Source organism: Lytechinus pictus, chromosome 14, assembly GCF_037042905.1.
Source record: "Lytechinus pictus isolate F3 Inbred chromosome 14, Lp3.0, whole genome shotgun sequence".
Lineage (NCBI taxonomy): Eukaryota > Metazoa > Echinodermata > Echinoidea > Temnopleuroida > Toxopneustidae > Lytechinus > Lytechinus pictus.
In genome coordinates this window covers 11,279,798-11,303,973 of record NC_087258.1, presented here as the reverse complement: position 1 = coordinate 11,303,973, position 24,176 = coordinate 11,279,798, and the positions used below count along the sequence as shown (strand labels likewise).

Here is a 24,176-nt window from a genome sequence, read left to right as displayed (position 1 = left end):
ATTTTCACTACCTTCTCTTCCTTCCTTTTGATTTATTGTTATGAATTTTGCAGTCACTCTTCCGTAGGTCTATAGTGTCTTTTCACATGCATGGAAAATATCTATTCCCTGGATATCTTGTTATAAATGCTTTAAATATCAATGCACTATAGTTTGGCATCAAAAGTACATGTAGGTGGAAAATATTACTCTTTTTTTCCCCCAGATAACAACGATTGGTGTATATGCATGTAGTCTTATTCAACAGACTCAGGCTTCTTTTTATGATTCATTTTAGTAAATTAAGAGGCACAATTTATATTGTCGATTCAACAATGTTGACATAATGCTATTCAGTCATTCAATGCTACGATGCTTCTTTTTTATTCCTCAATTTTCAAGGGGTCTTAAAAATATTAAGTTAAATAAATTTGCAAAACCACCATCACAAAAAAAGACAACTGTCTTGTCTTGCTATATCACAAATAAGGCAATTTTGTCTTGCTGACTCTTCTGTCTTGTTTATAGGGGGAGGGGAGTAATAACCTTTCAAAGGGCTTTCAAAGATGTCTGTGGTCTATTGTCCACAGCAAAAGTTTTGTTCAAAAACCACTCTAAGCATCAAACAAAGCTTTCAAAATGTTCTCTTCTGATTGGCCAACATTCAAGTTTCTTCTGATTTTTAAGTTGCATTCCATTTTAACTGTTTACATGTCTCTGGAAATAAAAAATACTGATTTTATACAGAATGAAACAGTAATAAAGTCTAAATACAAAGACCGAAATATATATCGCACAAAAAATAGAATGGCGGGTGGGTACATTAGATTTTTGCGGATGCTTGATGTGTCATGAAAAGGAGAAAGCTAACCCATAATTACAAGCGCCCAAGGGAAGGCGGTCGATCACAGAAGAAATATGGCAATTCTATTTCTTTGTCACACGCAAATATACAATAAGATGAGTGGAAAAGTTGATAGGTGAAGAGAGAAGAATGTAAGAACGAAGGATGAAAGAATGAAAACTAGGAGTGTGTGACAAGTACATTATGTACAGGCACAGAGAGCAAATAATGAACATATTTCTGTTGAAATATCATTCATTCACTCTCACAGTGAAAAGATATTGGGTTGGTCAATATACGTGTATGAACCAACTGTTGGTTAAAAGAAAACCGTTTGTAAGACGAATGGAGATTAATCAACCTGACCAATTGGATAAACATTTCTGAGTATTCAAAGTCCATCATGAAGAAATTTCCAATTCTTTTTTTTCTTTTCGCTTTTGTTTTTCACTACTTTTATCAGCCTAAAATCTTAGGCCCCATAATTGAATTGGTTTTTCACCGATGTAACTTTGAATATCAAAGAGAATTTGAAGAAAAAAAACAGTTAGTATGGAGTTCTCTTTTATCTTTGTAAGCTTCTTGAATGTTTCCAGAAACTAGCATTTTATTATTATCATCATTCATTTCACTCTAAAACCATGAATACAAAAAAAAAACCTTCAAACTTACAATGTATAATGGCAATGTATGGAAGCATGACATCATTTTACTATTTCACTCAACATGTATACAGCTCCTAATTGAAAAAATATATATATAAACAAATCCTTTTTCCAGATTAATTAGGGGTAAAATCAATCACGAACCAAATTAAATCAACTTTAGAAGACAAAACTATTTCCACATATCGGCACTACCCAACTCTCTCTCCATTCTCAAGCTCTGCATACATTATTTCTTGTCTATTAAAGAACATTCTATTACTCATTACATGTCACAAGGGGCAATAACTATGAAGTACCTGCCAGAATTCCACTCCAGTATGATTTTCCCAGGTCGTCTCACCTTACTTGGAAAGTTTGAATAGCTACAGGATTATGTTTCCAACCATAGGTCAAGTACCCTCCTTTTTCATATATTTTTTGCTAAATGTTGCTGTTTGAAGTGCCGCTATATAAAAGAACCAATCAATTTTCCCCTAATCATCTCCCTAATGGTTATCAAGGTGAATAGTGCTCCTAAATTATTTTGCCATTCTGGGATGATGATGATTGATAATTACTAGGGTCAGGAAAATACATGTAAATATATAGGCCTGCCATACAGACACTACAGGCTTTCATGTTTTATTGAAGATACTATACTTTCAAAAAAGGAATGCCCCATTTTTTTTATATCAAACAAGGAGAATCATTGATTTGGGTTTCTTCGACACTGAATATGTGAATGAGAATTTGAGATAATCAGACAGCAAATCATTATTAAAGGGAAATATGTGATAAATTGCTTGATAAAATTTACGACGATAAAATTCCATGCTCTTCCCATTCGGGATAGAGGGGCCAATTACCCCCCCCCCCCCTCCTTAAAAAATATCATTCATATGAAAAGAAAATTATGTAGAAGTACATAATTTGATTGAGGATTCTCTTCGGGCTGCAAATCCCATTAACAACATAACTCGCGTGAGTACATGCTCTACAAGATTAGATTGCTCCGCCCAAAAAATCCTTAACCCTTTTAAAATCATTTTTGCCCCCATCAATGATATTTGTCATTTTCTTCCCCTTGGAATGCCAATGCTTGTGTTATGGGCAAGGTGCGCTGCTGCATGGTCGAGCGACGACGGTGGAAGCGTAGCCTCCCTGGGCGTCACATCCACACCTACCCGTTCGTGTAATTGGGATATGGCGATGCATGCGTAGCTGTCATTTAATCAAGCCTACCATTGGTACCTGTGACCTATTCTCACCCAAAAAGAAAACATTCGCAAAGATGGATTTAAAAGGATTTTCGATGCTGCTCTAACTTTCTGTTTTTCTGTGTTTTCATTTTGACTTTGTTTTTGTTATTACTTCTGAGGCCAGTACAATCAAATATTCAATCACTGTATCATAGCAAACACAAACATAACAAACAATATGCTTTCACACTGGCAAAATACCATCCAATCAAGGTAGAGATTTCATAATCAGAAAATGCTCAGTATTTTTTTCGGATCAAACAGGTGTAAAGGGCACATTAATGTTGGACTGATTGCAGGAGAGTACTGCATGGAAAATTTCAACAGTGATTTTCACAGACAAATTTTCCCTCAGCCAATCGGATGCAAGGATTTGCAGTAGCTTATAACATCAGTCAATGAAAATAATTGGTAAATCTTTTCAAGAAACACTCCCCAAGTTTATCATTCAAGTGTGAACGGGGTCTGATCGCGTCACCTTTTCCACAATCTGTATTCTTCAAGAAATGGATGGGATCTATTCTTTAGCTTCATTACAATGATGAAACACACCTGAGCAACGGAGCTTTTCAATCATCAAATTGAAGCCCACTCCCCTTTCTATACCATATTTTTTTCCTCTGCGGTATTTCTTCATTTGATTTTGAACGCAGCTCTGGTTCAAGGAAGATGCCATATTTGACATTCAATGACCTTTCCAAAATTAAACGGGACTGAAAAACAAAAGCAGCGTTCAAGCTAGTGACCGATGTAAATCCTCCCTGGTAATCAAGAAGTCCTATATGAATTTTAATAAAGGAAAGTTCACCCTACAGAAAAGTTTGTTGTAAAAATAGCAGAAAAAATAATAAAAAATATTGGTGAAGGTTTGAGGATAATCCATTGAAGATTGAGTTATTAGAATTTCAAGTTTTTGATTTGTGACATCATAAACAAGCAGCTGCCCCATATGTAATGTAATATATAAAATGCATAAATTTCAAGTTTTTAATCGTTTGTGATGACTTATTTTACTTTTCTTTTTAGGAACGGGTGTGAAATGATTTGTCTATTGATATACTGAAGGTACAGTAAAAATACCATTTTCAATTTTCTGAGAAAATGACATTTCATTGATTTTTTTACCATCCGATATGTAGAAAAGCTGCTCACAATTGACATCACAAATCGAATAATAAAAATTCTAAAAAGAATTATTCTTTGATGGATTTTTCTCAAACCTTCTGCAATATTTTTTTTTTTTTCTGCAATTTTTTACATAAACTTTTTGTCAGGGTAAACTTCCCCTTTAAGTTGTCCAGCATAAAACAATATCACCCTATCTAAAACAGTCTTTTCTACAAACCTAAAGCATATCACAAGGTTCATTCCAATAATTTCCCCCAGGAAAAAAAAGGAAGAGATATGTTTATTTTGGTGAAATTCATATTCTTAATACATCATAACATTGATAATCTGCATCGTTGTTTTCAAATAGACTTAAAAGTAACATTACAGTAGCTTTCGCAACTGCATTTCTTTCTTCAATTTCTGTATTTGGACTAATGAATGTACATCATACTTTCAAATCTAATAACTTTTAAATAAACATTTTTTACTCCGCACTTAGATTCTCCATTTGCATTGCAACCACATCCTTATCTAACATCTTCAATATATCGCAAAATGGATAAAAGGCAGATTCATCAAATGATAATCCAGCTACTCTCAAGTAAAAAACCAATTTCAGGATAATGACTAAATCAGCAATATTGCGCATATTATTAGGAAACACAGGGATAGACTCGCCTTCTATGCACACACACACAAACTCATGACTAAAGCATACATCGTATAGTCTTTGACTGGGCAGACAAGTAGAGGTGAGATCCTTATTTTATGCCATTAAAAACCCAAATATGGGTATTATCAAAAACAAATTTCATACTTCTATTCTATGTTAACTATGTTTACTCATTATTATACAACATCAAACCCTAGTCAATATTTAATATAATTTTATCAAATAATACAGGTTGGAGTCTTGAACTAAAGACTAAATCCTGATGAGTCACTATTGTCGGAAGTCTTCTGGATAAAAGCATACTGCATCTCTCTCTCTCTATCTCTCCTCACATCACCGCCTTGCATGGCGCAAAACCGTTTAAATACCAATACCCCATCTGCAACCTGTACAAATGCATTACCGTTATCCCAGCTTTTCTTCTCCCCTCTCCTACATGCAAACATGCACGTGGGGACTTATGCCCCGACAACAAACGACCGCATTACAAAACACCGCCGGGTTGAATTTCGACCATTTCTTATTCATTTGGGCAAAAATTGCTACAGACGTGGCGACCTGGGGCAAGATTTCTGAACTGGCGGTGGAAGAGCGAGGTAGGGAGGCAAATGGGCTCTTAATGTAGAGATGGAGGAGAAAGAAAATAACTTGAGATGGAGTGTATGGGGAAGGATGTAAGGGAAAGGGGGCAAAAAGAAAGGAAGGAGAAAGGAACGGTGGAGAAAGGAGAGAGGGGAGAAAGAGAGCTGGAGAGGGAATAACACTGGAAGAAATAGAGAAGATCATGACCTGGAAAAGCATTTCAAGAAAGTCAAGGATGACATTAACACAGAAGGAATTGTGACAACTAAAAATTGTCACATTTGGGTTATTAAGAGATAAATGTGAAGAATTATAAAACAGAGAGAGGAGAGCGGATGAGAAGAGAAGGTCGAGAAAGAGAACAATATCGAGAGTCCAAGAGCAAGAGAGAGAGAGAGATCGAGAAGAAACAAAAAGAGAAAAGACAGAGACCTGCCAAGAAACATAGAAATAGAAAATGGCAATAGATGCTCTGGTTCCGGTAACACAAAGTTTAGAGATTGATTACACTCTGGATATTTACAATTGATTTTACACAATGACCAATGCCATCAATCACAGAAATCAACCTTAAGATCAATCACTAGGCTTTCTATCACAGGGTCCTGAAGAAAGATAGAGAAAAAAAGAATAGGGGAAATAAAAAAGAGTGGCGGAAAAAAGAGAGGAAGAAGAAAGAACAAACGAAAGACAGACAGATAGAGAAAAGAAAGGAAATATGGAAGGAAAATAGAAAAAATCAAGCACCAAAAAAGACAGTGAAAAGGATCTGAATGACGTTAAAAATATAAAAAAAAACATAGAATACAAATTCAAGGGAAATGATAGAAAAGATGGATGGACATCAAATGACTGAGTCAGTGCTCAGAGAATAGGCCCTGTGAAGAAGTATCTGCTAGAATGAATATCACGGACAGAGCACTCCCCCGTTTCCGATAAGAAACCTCAATCCACTCCTATTAGGAATCTTGATTTTTAAGAACCAGGGCCAGGGATGTCGCAAATGGAAAGATAATTCTGGAGAATAAACCCGTCTCCAGGGTAGGCACACTCATATTGCACTTTTCTTATGCATTCTCCAGATATTTTCCTTTAGCCTTTTCTTTCAAGCATTGACTGCATATTTATTTCCTCCTTTCAGTTTGAAGATCTATGTACTTGTACTTGATAGCATTCATGCAAACTGATTTGTCCAAATGTCAAATGCCAAAGCTTTCAATATTCTCTGCATTTGATCATCTTGCTTTCTCAACCCACTTGAGAATAGTTTCTTTTGTATTGCAGAGTCTACAATGCTACAATGCAGGGGAAATGAGAGGGGTTTTTTAACAAGAGTACAATACATTTTGCCAAGGAATACCCAAGTTTTTATTCGTTAGTATTACAGGGTTGTGCTGTGGAAATACTACTGGGAATATTAGTTTTTGCATCAAATATTAAAGTGATACACCATGCAAATAAAATTGTGATACAAAAAAATATAATGCTTTTACACCGATGTATGTACACAATTAATTATTGCAACAAGCAGAAATCCCACATTTTTCTCCAAAAACGTGTGCTAAGAGCAAAACTGTATTGTTTGCATTTCCCAAAAAATATAAAATTTCTTATTTGGGAGGTGCTTTTTCAATCTCTTCACTGAACTGGACTAGAGTGGATTATCCCAATACATTTTAAATTCAAAAGACAATAAGTTCATTAAGATTACTATTATAGTCAAGAAATAAATCATACAATTCATGCCAAAGACATATGAAAGAGAGACAAGTTTAAGGGGCAAACAAATATTTAAAAAAAGGGGGGGCAAGCAAAAAAAGGTGTTCATCATTTGATTTAAATAAAGTGCTGATTTAGGGAGAGAAGGGAATGATTCCAAATGAATAAATTTGAATACATACCCTTTTGCCCATAGAAAATAAAAGAAAATGTAAACAAATATGTACTTTTTTCATCAAAAGTTTTGTTCAAACAATTACCATTCATCACTTTCAGTTTCATGGTTTGCCATACCATATCTGAACGACACCTGTCAGATGCCCCTATGGATAGCATGCACTGGAGCAGCTTAGTGGTTATATGTGAAATGGGCAAAGCAACAATCAACATGTATATATGACCAAAGTAATTTATTTCTCAAAAAATAAAATGTGGGTAAAATGAAAAAAAAGAAAGAGAAACATGCAAACCAACCTCTTCTTGAGCTTCTTTCTGATTCTGTACATGTGTCTGTGTCGTCAAATTTATCTTGAACACCTCCTCCACTTGAACTGTAGAAAAAAAATAGCATGAACACCGAATTGGTACGTTTCATTATAAAAGATGATACTTTGTGACATCTGCAGTACAAGTATGATTGAATTATTAATGTTAATAACAAGCTAAAACCATTAAAAAATTAGATGCGGAATATGACAATATTAGAAAGAGTCTTGACGTTTTGAAAGTGATTACAGAATGTAGGAAACTATTTTGTGGCTCAACATGACAACAAGACATAATCCCTTTAATAATCAAAATGGTCAACTCTACCCGAGTAAAATCAGCAAATACAACAAAAATAGACACACATTAAATAAATGTAACTTCACATTTTTATATCTTAATAGTTTACCTTATTAAAATATTTTGTATTTAATTATAAGTTTGTATCATGCACAATGCACATATATCCACAAATATTTCTCAATGGTGCTCCAGTAATAGTGCTCGCAGCATTCATAGTAGGAATGCATTCCTGCCAGTATTCATCTTCTCCTGGGTGGAGGGTGGTTTTCAAGCTTACATATCTCTCACACACAATCATCAACACCAAAGTAGTATTTCTGACCCCAACATATGAAATACATGAGGGCGATGGGCGATTTTGCCCTCACAAAAGCCCAAATCGCCCCTAAAATTCCCCCAAAATGCATGCTTTGGGGCAACCATTCTTTCTACAGTTGCCCGAAGATCTGTCACAAAAAATATTCAAGATTATGCTGACTATGGCATAAATAATTTTGATATTTGCTTCTAATACCTGTAATTGTTGATACCAAAAAAAAATTGCAATCACCCAAATATAGAAAAAAATAGCCCCTAAAGAATCAAAATTATTTCCTGCCCTGTCTGACCCCAACATGGAAGTACATCGAACCCGAAATTTTTATAAAGTCAAGTGGTGCCTGAGCACAGGCCTGTACATCAACTACAAATTAGAAAATTGAATTAAGAAAGAAAGTGGGTTAAGTGCAGCATCTTGCATTCTGAGTGCATGGATACCTCGCAGGTAATTGACAATGAGGGGTATGTCATAATGTAATTAACTTTCCACATGCATAACTCTTATTGTATACTTTGCCGTGTGTGTTGATGACATTAATAAGCCTTCTGGTATAAATATTGATCCATGCTGCATTTGTGTTGGGAAGAAAATACTCAAGTGTTATATCTGACATTCATAATGCAAAGTGATATGTGATGATGTTGTGTATAAATGTACTTATAAAGGTATGATATATTTTCCTTATTATTTCATAATTTTTGAGTAAATTTGTATTTGTTGTTTATGTTGATACTACATTTGCACAATTCTAATCGTTTCCACTTGGCCTACTTCAAGATATAAAGATATTTTTGAAAAGCACATTTCATATTAATAATATCATGAGCACAAAAATTGTTTTATAATTAATCATACAGTAATATTAATAATCAAAATCTACATGTATATTGTGCTAAAATATAAATGGTAAAATCAAATTAATCAGTCATTATTAAAATTGACATTGATTAGAATAATCAATATTCATTATACTTGTATGTATCTACTGTGTGTAGACTGTACATGTGACATATTTTCTGCATTAGAAGGACGTCAAGAAGTTTTATGCACTTCAGAATGCACGCCATATCTGTACAGTGCACATGTACATACACATTCGAGCTGTTAAATATGGATCTCAACCTGATGACAGAATAGCATTGTGGTTGATCTTATTCAAATGGATCATTAAATAGGGGCAGGTTTCACACCTCCTTTTCAGAGATATGTATTCAGTTCTTTGTTCAAGGAATAACAAAAGGTTCAAGGTCAGTTTGTGAATACTGTGTAGAAAATAGTCTTGATTTAAGACTTAAGGAAGATGCACATTTCATGTTCAGAAATTTTTAATTTGGATGGATGGATGGACGGACGAACGGACGGATGGATGGATGGATGGATGGATGGATGGACAGATAAATGGATGAATGAATGAATGGGTTACATGTAAATGATGAAAGGATGAAAGATTCAATGATTCAATCATATGAATTAATTAAAAGAGAGAGTATTCGTCCCACATCTCAAGCTACATGATTTGGTCTAACACAAGCTGTACATGTACATGTAGGTCATTGGGCCAACTGCATCAGCGCATTAGTTCTGTCACAATGTAAAGAATGCATACATATTTACACAAAGCCATCCACAAATGATAGCAGTCATAAAAGTATTACTACAGGGCCTCTCTGAGAACCTGATCAGACAAGTAATTTTGAATGCATATTATGGCATCATTATCCTATCACATGTATGTAATTTTCAAAATGTGTACATTGTAGGAGCCTACACGAGGAAATAAATAATAATAATAATATATGTTTCTAAAGCGCCAAATCCACATTGATTATGTGCTCAAGGCGCTGAAATATACTTGGTATATTATTACCCCGGCTGTAGCTGAGCGGCCATATAGGCGCTAAAGCATTCAAGGAATAAATCACACCGGGTACCCATTCACCTCACCTGGGTCGAGTGCAGCACAATGTGGATAAATTTCTTGCCGAAGGAAATTACGCCATGGCTGGGATTCAAACCCACGACCCTCTGTTTCAAAGTCCGAAGACTAATCCACTGGGCCACAACGCTCCACAAATAAGTGCAACACGCGTACACATGTAACTCGGTAGTACTACTAAACTTGTGATATTTAGATATACCTAAATTTAGGTAAATTATGACCAAACCACAGATAAATTTGCTAAAACGAATTCATTTCAATTACATACATGTACATTGTACACGAATCTGATCATAGTACTTAAATAAATATATTACCCACTATAACAATCACATTTTCAACCCAATCAAACCGCTTTGTTTCCTCTGGTGTAAACAGGCCCCAAGGGAGTGCAGCGTTACAGATGCTTCCCATGAATGTCATAAATACATCAAGACTTATTGCAAGATGCAACTAAATCTAAACAAGGGGCAATACTAAATAGGAACAACAAAATCCAGAGCTATCTCTCAAATTGAGACTCAATTGATAAGTGTTCAAATGCACAGTAAGTCATGAACACACTTCAAACACTCATCTTATTTTTTTAATCATCTGCAGCCTCTAATGGGGGTTTTCAATTATTTTGGTTATTTCCTTGGCTATCATAAAACCCCTCGAGCAATTCTATTTCTAAATACTCATAAATATTGCTGGTGAAAGATACTGAAATGATCAGACACAGGTCTGTGCGTTGAGGTCCAAAAAGGGGTCAGCATAAAAAAGTACTTAAAATCTATGGATTAAAGTATGCAAAGTAGTAATAGATATTGTATAATTGATCCTCAATGTCAGGGACCGAAAAACCGAGGGAAGGGTGGCTGGAGGGGACTTCAGCATTTCTGCGCTCTTTTCAATAAATGTGTAGAAAACCGTCTAAGTTCATAATTAGATACCATCTGATTTCTAAATTCCATTTCAAAGTTCTAGAAAAGATGGTGATGGTATTATGTCACAGCTTCTAATATCAGTCTGTTTTGACATTAACCTGCATTAACATGCTGATGCAATCAATCAATTAATTAGTGAGCAATATCAATTTGGCATCAGAATGAACACGTGAATTTACAATGTACAGTTAATAGGCCAGGCTACATAATAACATTCACATATGAACCAAATGTATCCAATACACTCTATTAAAAAGGCCATACATGTACATGTATACTGACTGGACAGGGATCAATGTTGGCATGTTTTGTTTACATGTTTATGTTTGGATCTCCTGATTTAATACAGATTACCATGTGATTGACGTTGAATATTTTTTTCACACACAACACTAGTGACAGCTGTTACAGGGTAAAGTCCATTGGCAAGAAAGCTTAAAAATCTATACAAAATCTATTTTTTTAATGAGTATAATAAAATATAGGACGTGACAAGTTAAATCCAAACGACACTTCTCGTTATTAGCAATGATGAATCTTCTGAAGATAATTAAATTTGAATACAACTGTACTATGAACAACAAATATTGTCTTATGCAAAAAAAAATTTATAGTACACGAGTGTCTTTTTTCTTAATACAAGAAGGGCTTGTCACTTGTAGTGAATTAAAGGGTATTCAATCATGTATTTATTCATTTCTTTGATTGTGCTTTATTTACTTTTCAGTATTCCTTGACCATTACCAATAAAAGTTTAATGTCATTATTTGGGGGCATTTCTTAAAAACCAATATTACATGTATCATGACAAAATACAGTGTTGTCCAAACACATTGAATCTTTATTAGAACCAATCTAATACATGTAGTAAATTAATGATCAACATCCTATCTCAAGATATTTAATTGGTAAACAAACTAAACATTATAATTTGGTTTGATTTGTTTAAAAAAATAATAATGTGGGGGGAATCAAATTTTCAATTCAATGCATACTGCATTTGATTTCTTTTAACTATGATTAGGGAATTGAATTGTGAAAAACTACATACACATGTACATTGTACATGTACGAAAATGAAATTCTTGCCTTCATCTATACTAGATGTATAAGTTTTTACAAACAGTTGGTATAAAGATGCATTTGAAACGACATGTACACCTTGTGGCCACGGTTGCATTCTGCTTTTAACCATTCTTTTTCCATTTAAGATTTGTGTTGTTTTTTTTTCTTTAATAGGTTGATATTAAGGTTGTTTATTCCCTTTAAACGGACAATCCATCTTATTTTCTACACCTGTGCACAGCTTGATGCATTCCAAGTGAAAGTGATGCTGCCTCATCTCAAAGTTCATAGCACTTCATGGGAAGGCAATTTCTCATGAAAAACAACATCACAGAAACCTTTCCCATCCCTCCTTTCTATTTCCCAAAAGAATTCAACTTGAAGATGACATCTGACATTTTCTTGAGATATGATTTGTAAGGGGGGAATAAAAGGCAATTGGCATCTACAAGACAGGTATCTTATACCCCTTTCATAAACCCAATTATGCGGCTAATAGCAGCATAATTTGGTTGTAAAATCGGAGGAGGACCAGAGTTATCCGCATTATTTTGATGCTGCAATTATCTGCATAATAGCGGCATCGGGACTAGATTTTGACTTTATGAACGCAATCCAAAGTAATGCAGATAATTGCCATGGTGCGGTCACAAGGTCACCCTTTTCCAACACAACCGCATCGGAGGGGGTGTGTGCGGTTGCCATGACGATTATCTGCCTTTTTCAGGACGGGCACTTGTAAAAATAGTGCGGATTATTTTCGGAGTTTGTGAACGCAATTTTTATTGAATTATTCGCGTTACTCTTAGGCGGCTAATTGGAGGATGGGTTTATAAAAGGGGTATTATTTGAAGGTCTGGAATTGAGTCTAATACATGTACCTCGGTCACATTTGCTCTAAGGCGGCCGTACAGCAAGTCGAAATAAGCCGTTTGAACATTTTTTTTAACCAGCTACACTACGGAGGCTTGAATTAAATTCAATAAAACAACTGTTTTCGACTCGCCGTACGGCCGCCGTAGAGCAAATGTGACCGAGGTATAAGGACTAACTCCCCAGAGTAATTTGTTCTCCAAAGTCTCTATATTTTTTTTCCTTAACAAGTTGTTTTGCTTTACATACATGTACGTTCTCTCTATCTTTTTTTGTTCTTTTGTTGCTTTTAAACATATTTTGAGTGAGTGAAGCTGACCTTGATGACATGGCTAAATTGCTTCAATTAACAATAGAAATGAATTACACATAGAAAATTACAATAAACTTTGCATACATTGTACATACACATTATACAAATAACAAAGATGCTATTACTCTGATTTAAAATGGAAAAGTGAAGGGTATCTTGGGATGGATGGGGGGGGGGGGATTCTGAGCAAGGGCATAATACATGTATGTACAGTATGTATTCCTATTATCATTCATCCTAATGACACTTTGAATTTAACCCACTAGCAATTAACAGGGGTTCTCTTAAAACTTGAAAAACAATTTTGGGGCGGTCATTTGGGGTGGATCTCATTTTGGCACTTAATAATTTTGTATAGCTGGAGGCTAAGGTCCATAATTTGAATTCAAACCCAACTTTTAATCACAAGCCTTGCAAGAAATCGCACCAACATGAGTTTAAAACATGAAGACTAATCCATGAAAAGCTCTTTGGCATTGTCAAGTCTATGACTGGGGCCGGACCTTCGTTCCCCCTTCATCAATACCCATCTGCGACCTCCACGACAACGTTGAGTTTGTCACATGTCACCATGAATTACGAATGTCATGCATTCCTTGGGGCTTCGTCTTCTTTCAAGTGCTGTCTGTGCTGTTGCATTTAGCCTTGCTGAAAGTTTGTTTGAGATATTCCCTCAACTCCACATACATGTATTAACTGCAGAGTGATAGGGGATGAGTTTACGGGGGCAGCACAAGTTCCAAAATTGTGTACAAAAACATAGAAATGACCACTTGATTGTGATTTTTTACATGGTCAGCCCCCTCCCCCGCTGCCCCCTTCAAAACCATTCTGCAGCCCGAGTCACATTTGCATTTCTGATCCTGGAGTTAATACTCCCGATGGCCCTGTACATGCAACATAAAGTTTTGTGATTAATTATGAGGCTCATTTTTATGATTGATCATACACAATGATAATCAATGCGATCAATCGCAGAAAACAGCCCTATGATCAATTCCCAAGCTCTATGTTACAGGCCCTTTTAGATGAAGCTTTAAACTTTAATAGGCATACCTAATATACCCTGTCATTGTGGAGTGTGGAATGAAACTTGTTACTGGAGAACTCTCATGCTCTTTTTTTCATACCCATTCATTTTTAAGTCAATGGCATTATTGTGCTATTCCTTCATTTTCAATTTTTACTCACATTCTTTATTTGGTAAAAATATTATATATTAAAAAACAGGCACCTACATGTACATGTAATCCTTGTAAACAATGTCAAAAATCATTACTGATTTGAAGTACATGGTTTATTATATTTACATGTAGTTGCAACCAATCTTATAACAATACCGAAATCTGGTATCATTCTGTCTTCATACTAACCCCAGGGGAGCGTTTCATCAACATTTTTGTCCAACAATTTGTCAGACCCGACAACTTTCCTTGATTGTGATTGGCTTAGAAGCACTGTTACTATGGTAACTGTCGGATACAGTGGGACTTGTCGGATAAAACGTCCAACAAGTCCTTTCATGAAACGGTCCCCAGAATTACTCAATATGACAACATCTGTAGCATTAAAAGTTACTCTTAGCGAACATTTGCCATCTAATTGTAACTACCATGGTGACAATGATACTCATCAGCAAATTTAAGACAGATTCCATGAAAATGATCATAGGATGGCATACATGTACATTTTATGTAGTTGTTACTTGGTTGTCACGATAGTAACTTTTATAGAATGGGGCCCTGGTTTAAAAAAGGGTGCAAAACCCAATTATGTAGACTGGGTCCAAGTCTAGTGGGACCTAGTCCAGATTGGACCTTGGTGAGGAGGGAAGATGAGTGAATTGGCGCTGGATTAAAGATTGGGAGACATGTGCCCTCTATGTTAGCTTTGGGAAAGGGAACTTCCATATATACCAAGGTCCAATTTGGACCAAATGGGACCTAGTCCAGACTTACTGAAATGAAGGTGGCCTAGAATCTCCTATACCGCCTGTCCTCTCTGGCGGGAGTTGCGAGTCCCCTCTTGTATCTGTTGTGACCGACGCTGTGTCTGACCCGTTAGTGCTGCCCTCTGCTGGCACCAGCTGTACAATGAAATACAAGAAAAAAACATGTAGTCACAAGGTTAGATTGAATTCAAAATCAAATTGCACGATGGATAATCTAAATTTTACATTATGTAATTTCGGACGAATTTGAAGATTTGTTAATATACATGTAAGGTAGCTATTTACAAAAGAATCGTTGCTGGGCTAGTGCCACAAGCATCTCTGGACAATGTGAGTGCGCTCTGCAAACTTGTAAAGCCCAGCGCATACTACACAATCTGTTGTGATCTGCTTTTCAAAGAAATTAAAAGAGCATTTAATATCAAGAGTTCAACCTTTAAAATCTGAATGATCAAAGTTCTGAATAGTAGGATATAAAAATTGAAATTCAAGTCTAATTCGAGCCTCCCTGTTGAAATTTAAAGCAACTTCAATTCTTATCGCAATGACGTCATCATCTGCTGCGACTTGAAGCCAATTTCGACTTAACTCTGACTCTTCTGTGAATTCATTATCATGGAACATGTCAATAAATCTTGACAAAGACATGGACACTACAAATAATATATAACTACTGAAAATGAGGAAAATCAATTTATGATATCCACCCCCCCCCCCCAATAAATATGTGTGTTGCAGGTAATCGTAATGGTACAGGTATGAACATGTACATGTTAGGCCTAATTTACCGTGTTTACATGTGATCGGCTTTTGGTTCAGAACCGCGAGCCATCGGCTTTTGGGTTTATCTTGCAACGCGTTTACACGCTGCATCGGCGCGCGGTTCAGAATCGGCTTTTGGGGCAAAAATCTGAAATGATCCGCGCACCAACAATATACGTCATGATAAAGACAACGCTGGATCCGTGCGCTTACAAGTACGTCATAATGGTAAAGTAAATGAAATACGCGCCAATTACCGATGCAGAATCGGCTTTCTGTTTACACGATGTTTAACACATAACATTCACACAGTTTTTGTAAATGTGCGTACATGTACATGTAGCTACATGCTTGCAAATTTTACACAAAGAAGAACCCCTTCCAACCATGCATCCCCCTACCTCCCTTGTTGTTGTCTGAAGACTTCTCATTAGTAGCCCACCAAATCCCAAGGATCAACAGTCCCACTAATCCCCTTTACTGTTGGGACTGACCAAAAAGAATACAGCCTCATTACAATGAGACATTACAGGTGAGCACTCATGGATCCATCTCCTTTGTTAATCCTTCATCCTTAAAGAGGGGGTGCTTAGTCTTTCTGTATGCACCTGTTTATCCTCTTTTTTAGGAACTGACATTGAATGTAAAGTGTTTGGCTATTCATGTTATAATGGAGATTATAGTGGTGATGATTGACCCACAGAGAGGATATTGCCGCTCAGAGGACATACATGTAGTCATGTATGTACATGTACCTCACAGACTACACAGAACATTGGATACGGGGAGCATTACAATTGTACATGTACATGTTATTGTACATGTATGCACAGTACATGTTCATGTAATGTAACATCATGGTGGACGTGATGTACATGTACAGGCGCATGTATAATCATGAGCTATCAAAGATCTACCATGTAGACCCTACTTGTACATGTATGTATTATTTATAAAGTAGATCTATGATAACATGGTCTCCTTTAACCAGGTTGATTTCCAAGACTTTCTCATGAAATAATCGTTTGCTGCAGCTACTTTCTTTTACCTTTAAAAAAAACAGAGGTACAGTGTAAACAAAGAAAAAAAAAGAAAGACAAGTCAAACCCTCTTTCTTGACCAACCTTGTGTTGTTTTCGTCTATAATCTACTTTTTCTCTGAATTCAAAATGAACCCCCCCCCCCCACCATTCTCCCCTGTGTAAACTACACTTCTATTTTCCATAGTAATTTTCCTGACCAGTGTGTTTTGATGATCCCAATGAGACAGTAATCGAAGTATGATGTCCCCTTTCAGAGACAAGCAACCCAATACACACACATAAATAATGAATTTTATAGAAGTGGTAAAAGTCATCTTTATGCTATGAAATATGCAATATATCCCTATCCATCAACAGGCAATAAAAGCACCATAGCGCAGTTTAAATCACTAGCACCTCATAGAAGTGAGAGGTAAATTGCTTGCTACATCATTTATGCAAGCAATATGGAGAAGCTTAATGACAAAAATGTATTCTATCATGACTTGTATGCCTTGCAATTAAGGCTCGATTGGGAGCTAAAACTCAGCCCTCGGGGCAAAGCCTACTTTCTATCACTTCTATGTTGCCGCTTTCCAAACACCGCTGGTCACTCCACCGTGATATGGGGGCCATGTTGTTTCTTGCCATATACGGGCATTCAAAGGGATTGCCGACATCACAGAATACTTTTCGTCACCTCAGGATGGAATCATTCGCTGGAGAAATGTCAGGCCTTTTTGCCTGGCTTGTAATAACGGATTGGGCTCAAGTGGGCATGTAATCAAAATCACAAACACTTTAGTAGCAGCACCACTTATGGCACCATATTTTTCCACTTCACTTAACAATTGATTTGGGATCAATAAACATAAGCCAGAACATTATTCAATGTAAAATATGCAAATGTACATGCACAGTTGTAGCTACATGTAATATTTCATTTGACTGGGTTTAAAAGATTATAGATGAAGGGGGTTTTAAAGTATGGCATTACACTTCTACATGTACAGTGGACATGATTAGAATATATGCGTATGTACATGAAAGAAAATCAAAATGACATTTCCAGTACTTAAAATTAACAAGTGGAACGCCTCTGGCAGTCTCGCCTGCATTACGCGATTCGATATAGCAGCAGTGCTGACTTTGAAAACAGCTATTAAATAATTATTCACAAAAGAATACTAAGTCCATTGACCCAACATGACCTTTGACCATGATCATGTGACCTACATGTAAGACATGTGCAAAACAATCATTCATACTTGATTACCCTTGATGTCTATGTTTCATGAACTACATGTGTAGATCCATACACTTTTTAAGTTATGATGCAAATTCAACAAATACCCCAATCATGAGCAGTTCATTGACCCTACCTTTGATTTTGGTCATGTGACCAGAAACAAGCACAAGATATTCAGGGATACATGGTTAATCTTATGTCCCAAGTTTCATGAACTAGATCTATAAACTTTAAAGTTATGATAATTCCACCAATACCCCCAACATTATCAAAGTTCGTTGACCCTAAATGACCTTTGACCTAGATCATGTGACATGAAACTTGCACAAGATGTTCAGGGATACTTAATTGCTCTTACGTCTGAGTTTCATGAACTAGATCCATAAAATGTCAAATTATGATGACAATTCCACAAATAACCCCAACATGGTCAAAGTTCGTTGACCCTAAGTGACCTTTGACCGTGGTCATATGACCTGAAACTCAGGCAGGATCCTCAGTGATACACTATCACCCTTATGTCCAAGTTTCATGAACTAGGTCCATATACTTTTTTTAGAAGTTGTGATGATGACATTTCAAAAACTTAACCTTGGTTAAGATTTCGATATTGATTTCCCCAACATGGTCTAAGTTCATTGACCCTAAATGACCTTTGACCTTGGTCATGTGACCTGAAACTAAGGCAGGATGTTCAGTAATACTTGATTACCCTTATGCTTAAGTTTCATGAACTAGGTCCATATACTTTCTAAGTTATGATGACATTTCAAAACTTTAACCTTGGTTAAGATTTCAATGTTGATGACGCCGCCGCCGTCGGAAAAGCGGCGCCTATAGTCTCGCTCTGCTATGCAGGCGAGACAAAAACGTTAATCAAATAATAATTAGGTTTTGTTGCCTGACATTGTGAATTTACATACACAAGCATGCATCAATTAAATCTTTAGTAAAAGTACTTACATGTACATGTAGTTTCAATCTTCCAAGCAATAACTAAAGACAATATTGTATTTTTTCTCTGTAAATTGTGATTATTTGCCTCCAGTTCATTTTCATAGCTCAAGACAATATCTGGCACTACAATGTGATCATGTGATGTACATTAAAACTGTAACTTTTATTATGTATCAGCACACTGTGCATTAACATACACAGAGTAAATTATATACAAAGTTCATATTATTGGCTGTCAAACATTTCTGTCCTGTCTGTCTGAGACACTCTAAGGCCCTAACTTGATCATTCCTTTGTGAGGAAGATGGAAAATCAATTTCTGAAAGTTTGAAAGCCACCAACTTGGCATCAATTTGATTTCTGACGTGCCTTATGCCACCCCATACCTCATTAAAATGCACTCACGGTGGCAGGGGAAGAGTGTTTTGAATGGCAATTTGAGTGGTGAATTGTGTCCTGCAATTGAGAATGACTAGTTGGTAATTTAGCAAATTACTTTCTTCGGATCCAGTCATCTGGATTTGTGACTCGGATGACGTCAAGAAGCCACTATCTCCTCAGTGGTTTCTTTAGAACTTAAGTTCAAGCACTAACTTAAAGGAAAAGGTCAAGAGTTCAGGTGCAATATTCATATGTCATCCAAATAATGAAATTTGCAAACTCTTATTGGTACATTTGGTGATTTCATGCCTCACTAGTTTTCATACATGTATCATTACCTGTTTGACCTTTCATTCAACAAGGATTTGTATTTGCAATATATATATGTATGTGTAATGTTTAATGTTAAAGTTCAACCCATATTCCTGCTTACAATACTTGTAGAGCTACATGTACATTTAAGGTGATAAATCTTGTATTTTTTAACTTAAATTCACAAATTCCTTTATAACTTGGTATGTAATATATGTACATGTACCATACACAGATGTGTGTAGTCAATGTGGATTTAAGAGGGATCTAGCCCCCCTCCCAAAAAAAAAAAATAATAATAATGATGGATAAATAAATAAATAAAATAAAAATAAAAATAAAATTAATATATTTATAAATATTAAAATAAGTAAATAATAATAATTTGGAGTTATTTGAAAGCTGTATATCATTATCAATTACATACTCACCCATGACACAACACGGCCATTAAAACAAGGTAATTTGGCTTCATCATCAACTATTTCTTCTTTTACAACTCTGCAGAAAGAAAAGATAAGAAAATGAATCAATGAAATACTACATACTGTATTACATTCAACAATCATTCAAACTTTTCTAACCTTTTTTTATAGTATAACTGTACATGATATTTTGTAGTTGTTGGAAAATTCAATGTGCATTCATGTGCACATGTGTCATTCATTTAAGAATGTTCACTCATTACAGGATAAATCATGAGGCATTTAAATGTCTGAAGAAAAAAAATGCACTCCATGAATACTTTAAACAACCATCTCTATAAAATTCAATAATACTAGCAGGCTTATACTTTCATGATTCTAAAATATTATTCAATAACACTGCTTCAAATTTTAATTTGTACATGAATAAAGCTTTTTTAATAATTTTATTATAACATTGTATGGATACATGTACTAAAGTAATAGAGCTCAAATACATGACCTCCTTATTAAACACAACATTAAGGCAGTTTTATCTAGACCTTTATAAACATTTACAGACTGGAGAACTGGACATGACTGTACATGTACATGCATGTACACAACATGTACATGTACATGTATGTATACATCTGTGTTTACAAATCAACTTTACATGTAATTAAGACTGTTTGCATCTACATGTAAATATGTACATTAGGCAACAATACTCAACTCTTCAACACAGATGAATTGTGAAAATAATATGAAATCATCTCATTTCACAGTGAATCAGTCATATATCCCAATTCATTTGCAAAGTGTACACTACTCTTAATAGTGGGCATCCATGACTCATCATCGTGTCAAATAAGGGTCAAGTGTAGTGGTCTATTACAGATGTCTGCATCAAGTCTAAACACACTACATGTACACAGACAAATCAACATTTCCTCTATACTGTGGGTGCAATTAAACTATTATTATTAATCCATTTGTAATCCATTAGGATAAAAATCAGCAATCATGTAATCCACATTGTATTTCATACACATCCACAATGGGATGCTGCCCTCTACATGTACTAAGTGATATCTTAGCCCTTTTCGCGTACAATTCATAGCAACTTTACCATTTATGTAATGAACAGTACCGACATGGTATCAAATACACATACATGTACTTTTTTTTTTCATCATGCACAAAATATTTTTTCTTCCTCTTTTTTATTTTCACGGTAATGCCACAACCTACTGCCTATCAATATGAAATATTGGACAAGCTTTAAACATTGTACAGTAATTTTTTCAGGGCCCCTATGTAATTTCTCCTTGTTTCCATGGCAACAGAACTGTAATCAACGGGTTATATGCAGCAGATTATGTATGGATTGCATCATTGCATATACAAACTAGGGATTGAAAACAAATCTTTGGATAAAATGCATGTAACAAAGAAAGACCAAAGTCAAGATTGCCATCTTTTTTATAATCAATGCAATTTGATTTCAGATCTCGGTGCTAAGTTTGTACTGTACAATGTACACTTTATTATATTTATACATGAAGATGTTTGCAACTGGTAATGACTTGCAAAAAACATACATTTTCACAATGCAAATTTTGAACAGGTTACTTTAAAACTAAATCTCTGAGGGTTACCATTCAATACACATACTGTGCGGCAAATGTACTCCATTTAATACTGCTTCTGGTTTTATCAATGAAACTGATCTTCAAATTGGCCACGATATTGAAATAAATACAGTAGACTGAGTAGAGCTATCTATAAAGTGGAGTTATAGAATTTCTACAGAGTTATGACATTTTAAAGATTTTGATTATTTTGGTGAAACAATTCTGTCTTCATGAATATTCCTGAGCAATCATCGTCACATCCCCACGTCTTCTTTTGTATTTTATTATAATATGAAATTATGTTTATTCAAATTTTGTAATCCAATAATTAAAAATATTGGACTGAAAACTGATTCAATGGATTTGATATATTCATTTCTACAAATTATTTTATTATAGGGAGATATATCAAAGACACATGTATGAAAATGTGAAATAATTACATGTACCTATTAAAAGTAAAGCTGACATCATCAGCCCACCTGATGAATATTCATACAAAGTACATACATGTACAAGTACTGTTTCACAAATATTTGTTATTTGTTACTTCCTGTTTATGTTTGTTCATGTCTTATCTGCTACTGTACCTCACCCAGGCCAGAGCAAGGAGAAGGAAAGGTAAATGTAGCCAACTCCGAGTATTCTCTGTCAGAATGAGAGGAACTAATGCAGTTTTTTTGAACAGCCGACTTCGAGGAAACTTCCCCACCAAGAATTGTTCGCAAATGTCATAGGAAGTCTCTCAGTCACATTTCAAGGTCAATATGCCCACCGCATTTCCAAACATTGTGACCAGGAACGGCTGTATTTCGGCTTCGCTTCAATCTAGACATCATTGTTCAAATTCTAAGTCAGACATCACGCTTCGCTTCGCTTTGCCAGAATTTTTATAGAGACTGAAGTTAGCGACCAAAATCATGCGAGGAAATGAGTGAGAAGCCTCAGGCAAATCTTTTGGTCGCTAACTTTTAGTCAATATCAAAATTAGCCAAAAGCGAAGCGATGTCTGACTGACCATTTGAACGATAACGTCAAGATCAGAGCCGAAATCGGCCGTTCCCAATCGCGATATTTGGGAAAGTGGTTGGCAGTTTGACCTCGAAATGTGACCGAGAGACTTGCCATGACATTTGTGAACAATTTCTGCTGGGGAAATTTGCTCGAAGTCTGCCGGTGCGAAACTGCATTAGCGCCAGAATGAGATGGCGAACAGGAGACATTAAACATTATGTTCTGTATAAAGAGGACGCTAAATGTACCTCCTCCCAAGCCCCCCCCCCAAAAAAAAAAAAAAAAAAAAATCTCTCCTGGATAGTGATCCACAATTCTGAAAATCATTCACCCAAAGGCCAAAAAATAAATTTCTTTATCAATATCTCATTGTTTTGAATTTGATAAGCCAATGAATTTTATCTCCAGGCAAATGACAATGTCAACGCTGTACTCAAGAAACTTTAGTTTAAAGTTACATGGTCCATTGATGAGCTCTGATGTGATGGGTAAATGAGGTTGCACAAGTTGCACTGGCAACACTGTCTAACTTCGTTACAGCCATGGCATAACGTTGACGGGATTGCAGCACAGCTGATTATACACAGATACTGCACACTGAAGTCACGCCGCCACGAGTTACCCGGTGATGCGGAGACAGGGTATGGCTTCATGTCCGTACACATTCGCATAATATCAACGGATGACCGCCTAAAATCTTATATATCTTCGCAGATTTCCAGGAAAAATATACACAAATTTACATCATGCTAGAAGAGAAAATAGGGTATCATATTTTTGCCTCTACAGCCGAATGATTGCTTGAATTCATCAAAATAACTCACCCAAAATCATCGTCCATCGATTTGAAGAAGAATTTATAGTTTGGCCGATTGAGGACATTCTTGAAATCTCCGAGTGTTACATCGGCGGCAGGAATTGGTAATTTTACGAGATATGGAGTATCTTCATCGTCTATATGATATATAATCTTAGTCTCCTCCATTGTTGGAGGGACCTCTTGCACAATATTTTGAATCCAAGGAAGAAAAATATAGTCCTTTTGAAGATAATTCCCGTAAAATCACGTTCGATTCGGCAGAGATTCGCCGACTTCGCTGCTCACTGCATAGACAATACACGTTAACGCACACAAACACCATAGGCCTAGCGCCTACGTTCAAAAGCTATGTGATTTGTCGACACACTGATGTGTGTATGTACAGTACGGCCATTGATAAACAAGAGGCTCTTCCAATATCTGAATCCCCTCCCTGTTCTCAATGTCGGTCCCAATCGACAGGCCATGGTTTCAAGATTATTTATAAATTCTTGACATAATAATTAGTTCCGTATTAATTAATTCCGTCGACATGCAGTTTTCAATGGTTCTGCAATCAATTCAAAATGCACTAACCCCTTTAAAATAAAATCACCTGAGATTTAAAAAAAAAAGTGTGGCAAATAG

The 24,176-nt window shown here is 35.7% G+C and overlaps 1 protein-coding gene across 3 annotated transcripts; it reads right to left on the bottom strand.

Moving 5' to 3' along the window:
• Positions 1-1,271: 1,271 nt before the first annotated feature.
• On the bottom strand, positions 1,272-23,917 carry LOC129275881 (segment polarity protein dishevelled homolog DVL-3-like). 3 transcript variants are annotated; one of them, XM_064109467.1, is made up of 5 exons: positions 23,554-23,917; positions 20,106-20,175; positions 14,974-15,126; positions 12,889-14,857; positions 10,103-12,323 (listed from the first exon to the last, which is right to left on the bottom strand). In XM_064109467.1, exons 1-3 carry the CDS (start codon positions 23,712-23,714, stop codon positions 14,995-14,997), a joined length of 363 nt encoding a protein of 120 aa, XP_063965537.1. In that variant the 5' UTR covers positions 23,715-23,917; the 3' UTR covers positions 10,103-12,323; positions 12,889-14,857; positions 14,974-14,994. The 3 variants fall into 3 exon arrangements, with proteins under 3 accessions (XP_054768325.2, XP_063965537.1, XP_063965536.1); XM_054912350.2 differs by lacking the exons at positions 10,103-12,323; positions 12,889-14,857 and adding an exon at positions 1,272-7,364 and having other exon boundaries at positions 14,999-15,126; XM_064109466.1 differs by having other exon boundaries at positions 12,889-15,126.
• Positions 23,918-24,176: the final 259 nt, after the last annotated feature.

What these genes read in the sequence shown, in the direction of transcription:
- LOC129275881 (XM_054912350.2), bottom strand. Translation starts at nt 23,714, where the DNA reads ATGGAGGAGACTAAGATTATATATCATATAGACGATGAAGATACTCCA. An exon ending in TCGATGGACGATGATTTTGG is followed by an intron (nt 20,176 to 23,553) that starts GTGAGTTATTTT and finishes TTCTTTCTGCAG; the next exon opens with AGTTGTAAAAGAAGAAATAG. An exon ending in ATGGCCGTGTTGTGTCATGG is followed by an intron (nt 15,127 to 20,105) that starts GTGAGTATGTAA and finishes TTCATTGTACAG; the next exon opens with CTGGTGCCAGCAGAGGGCAG.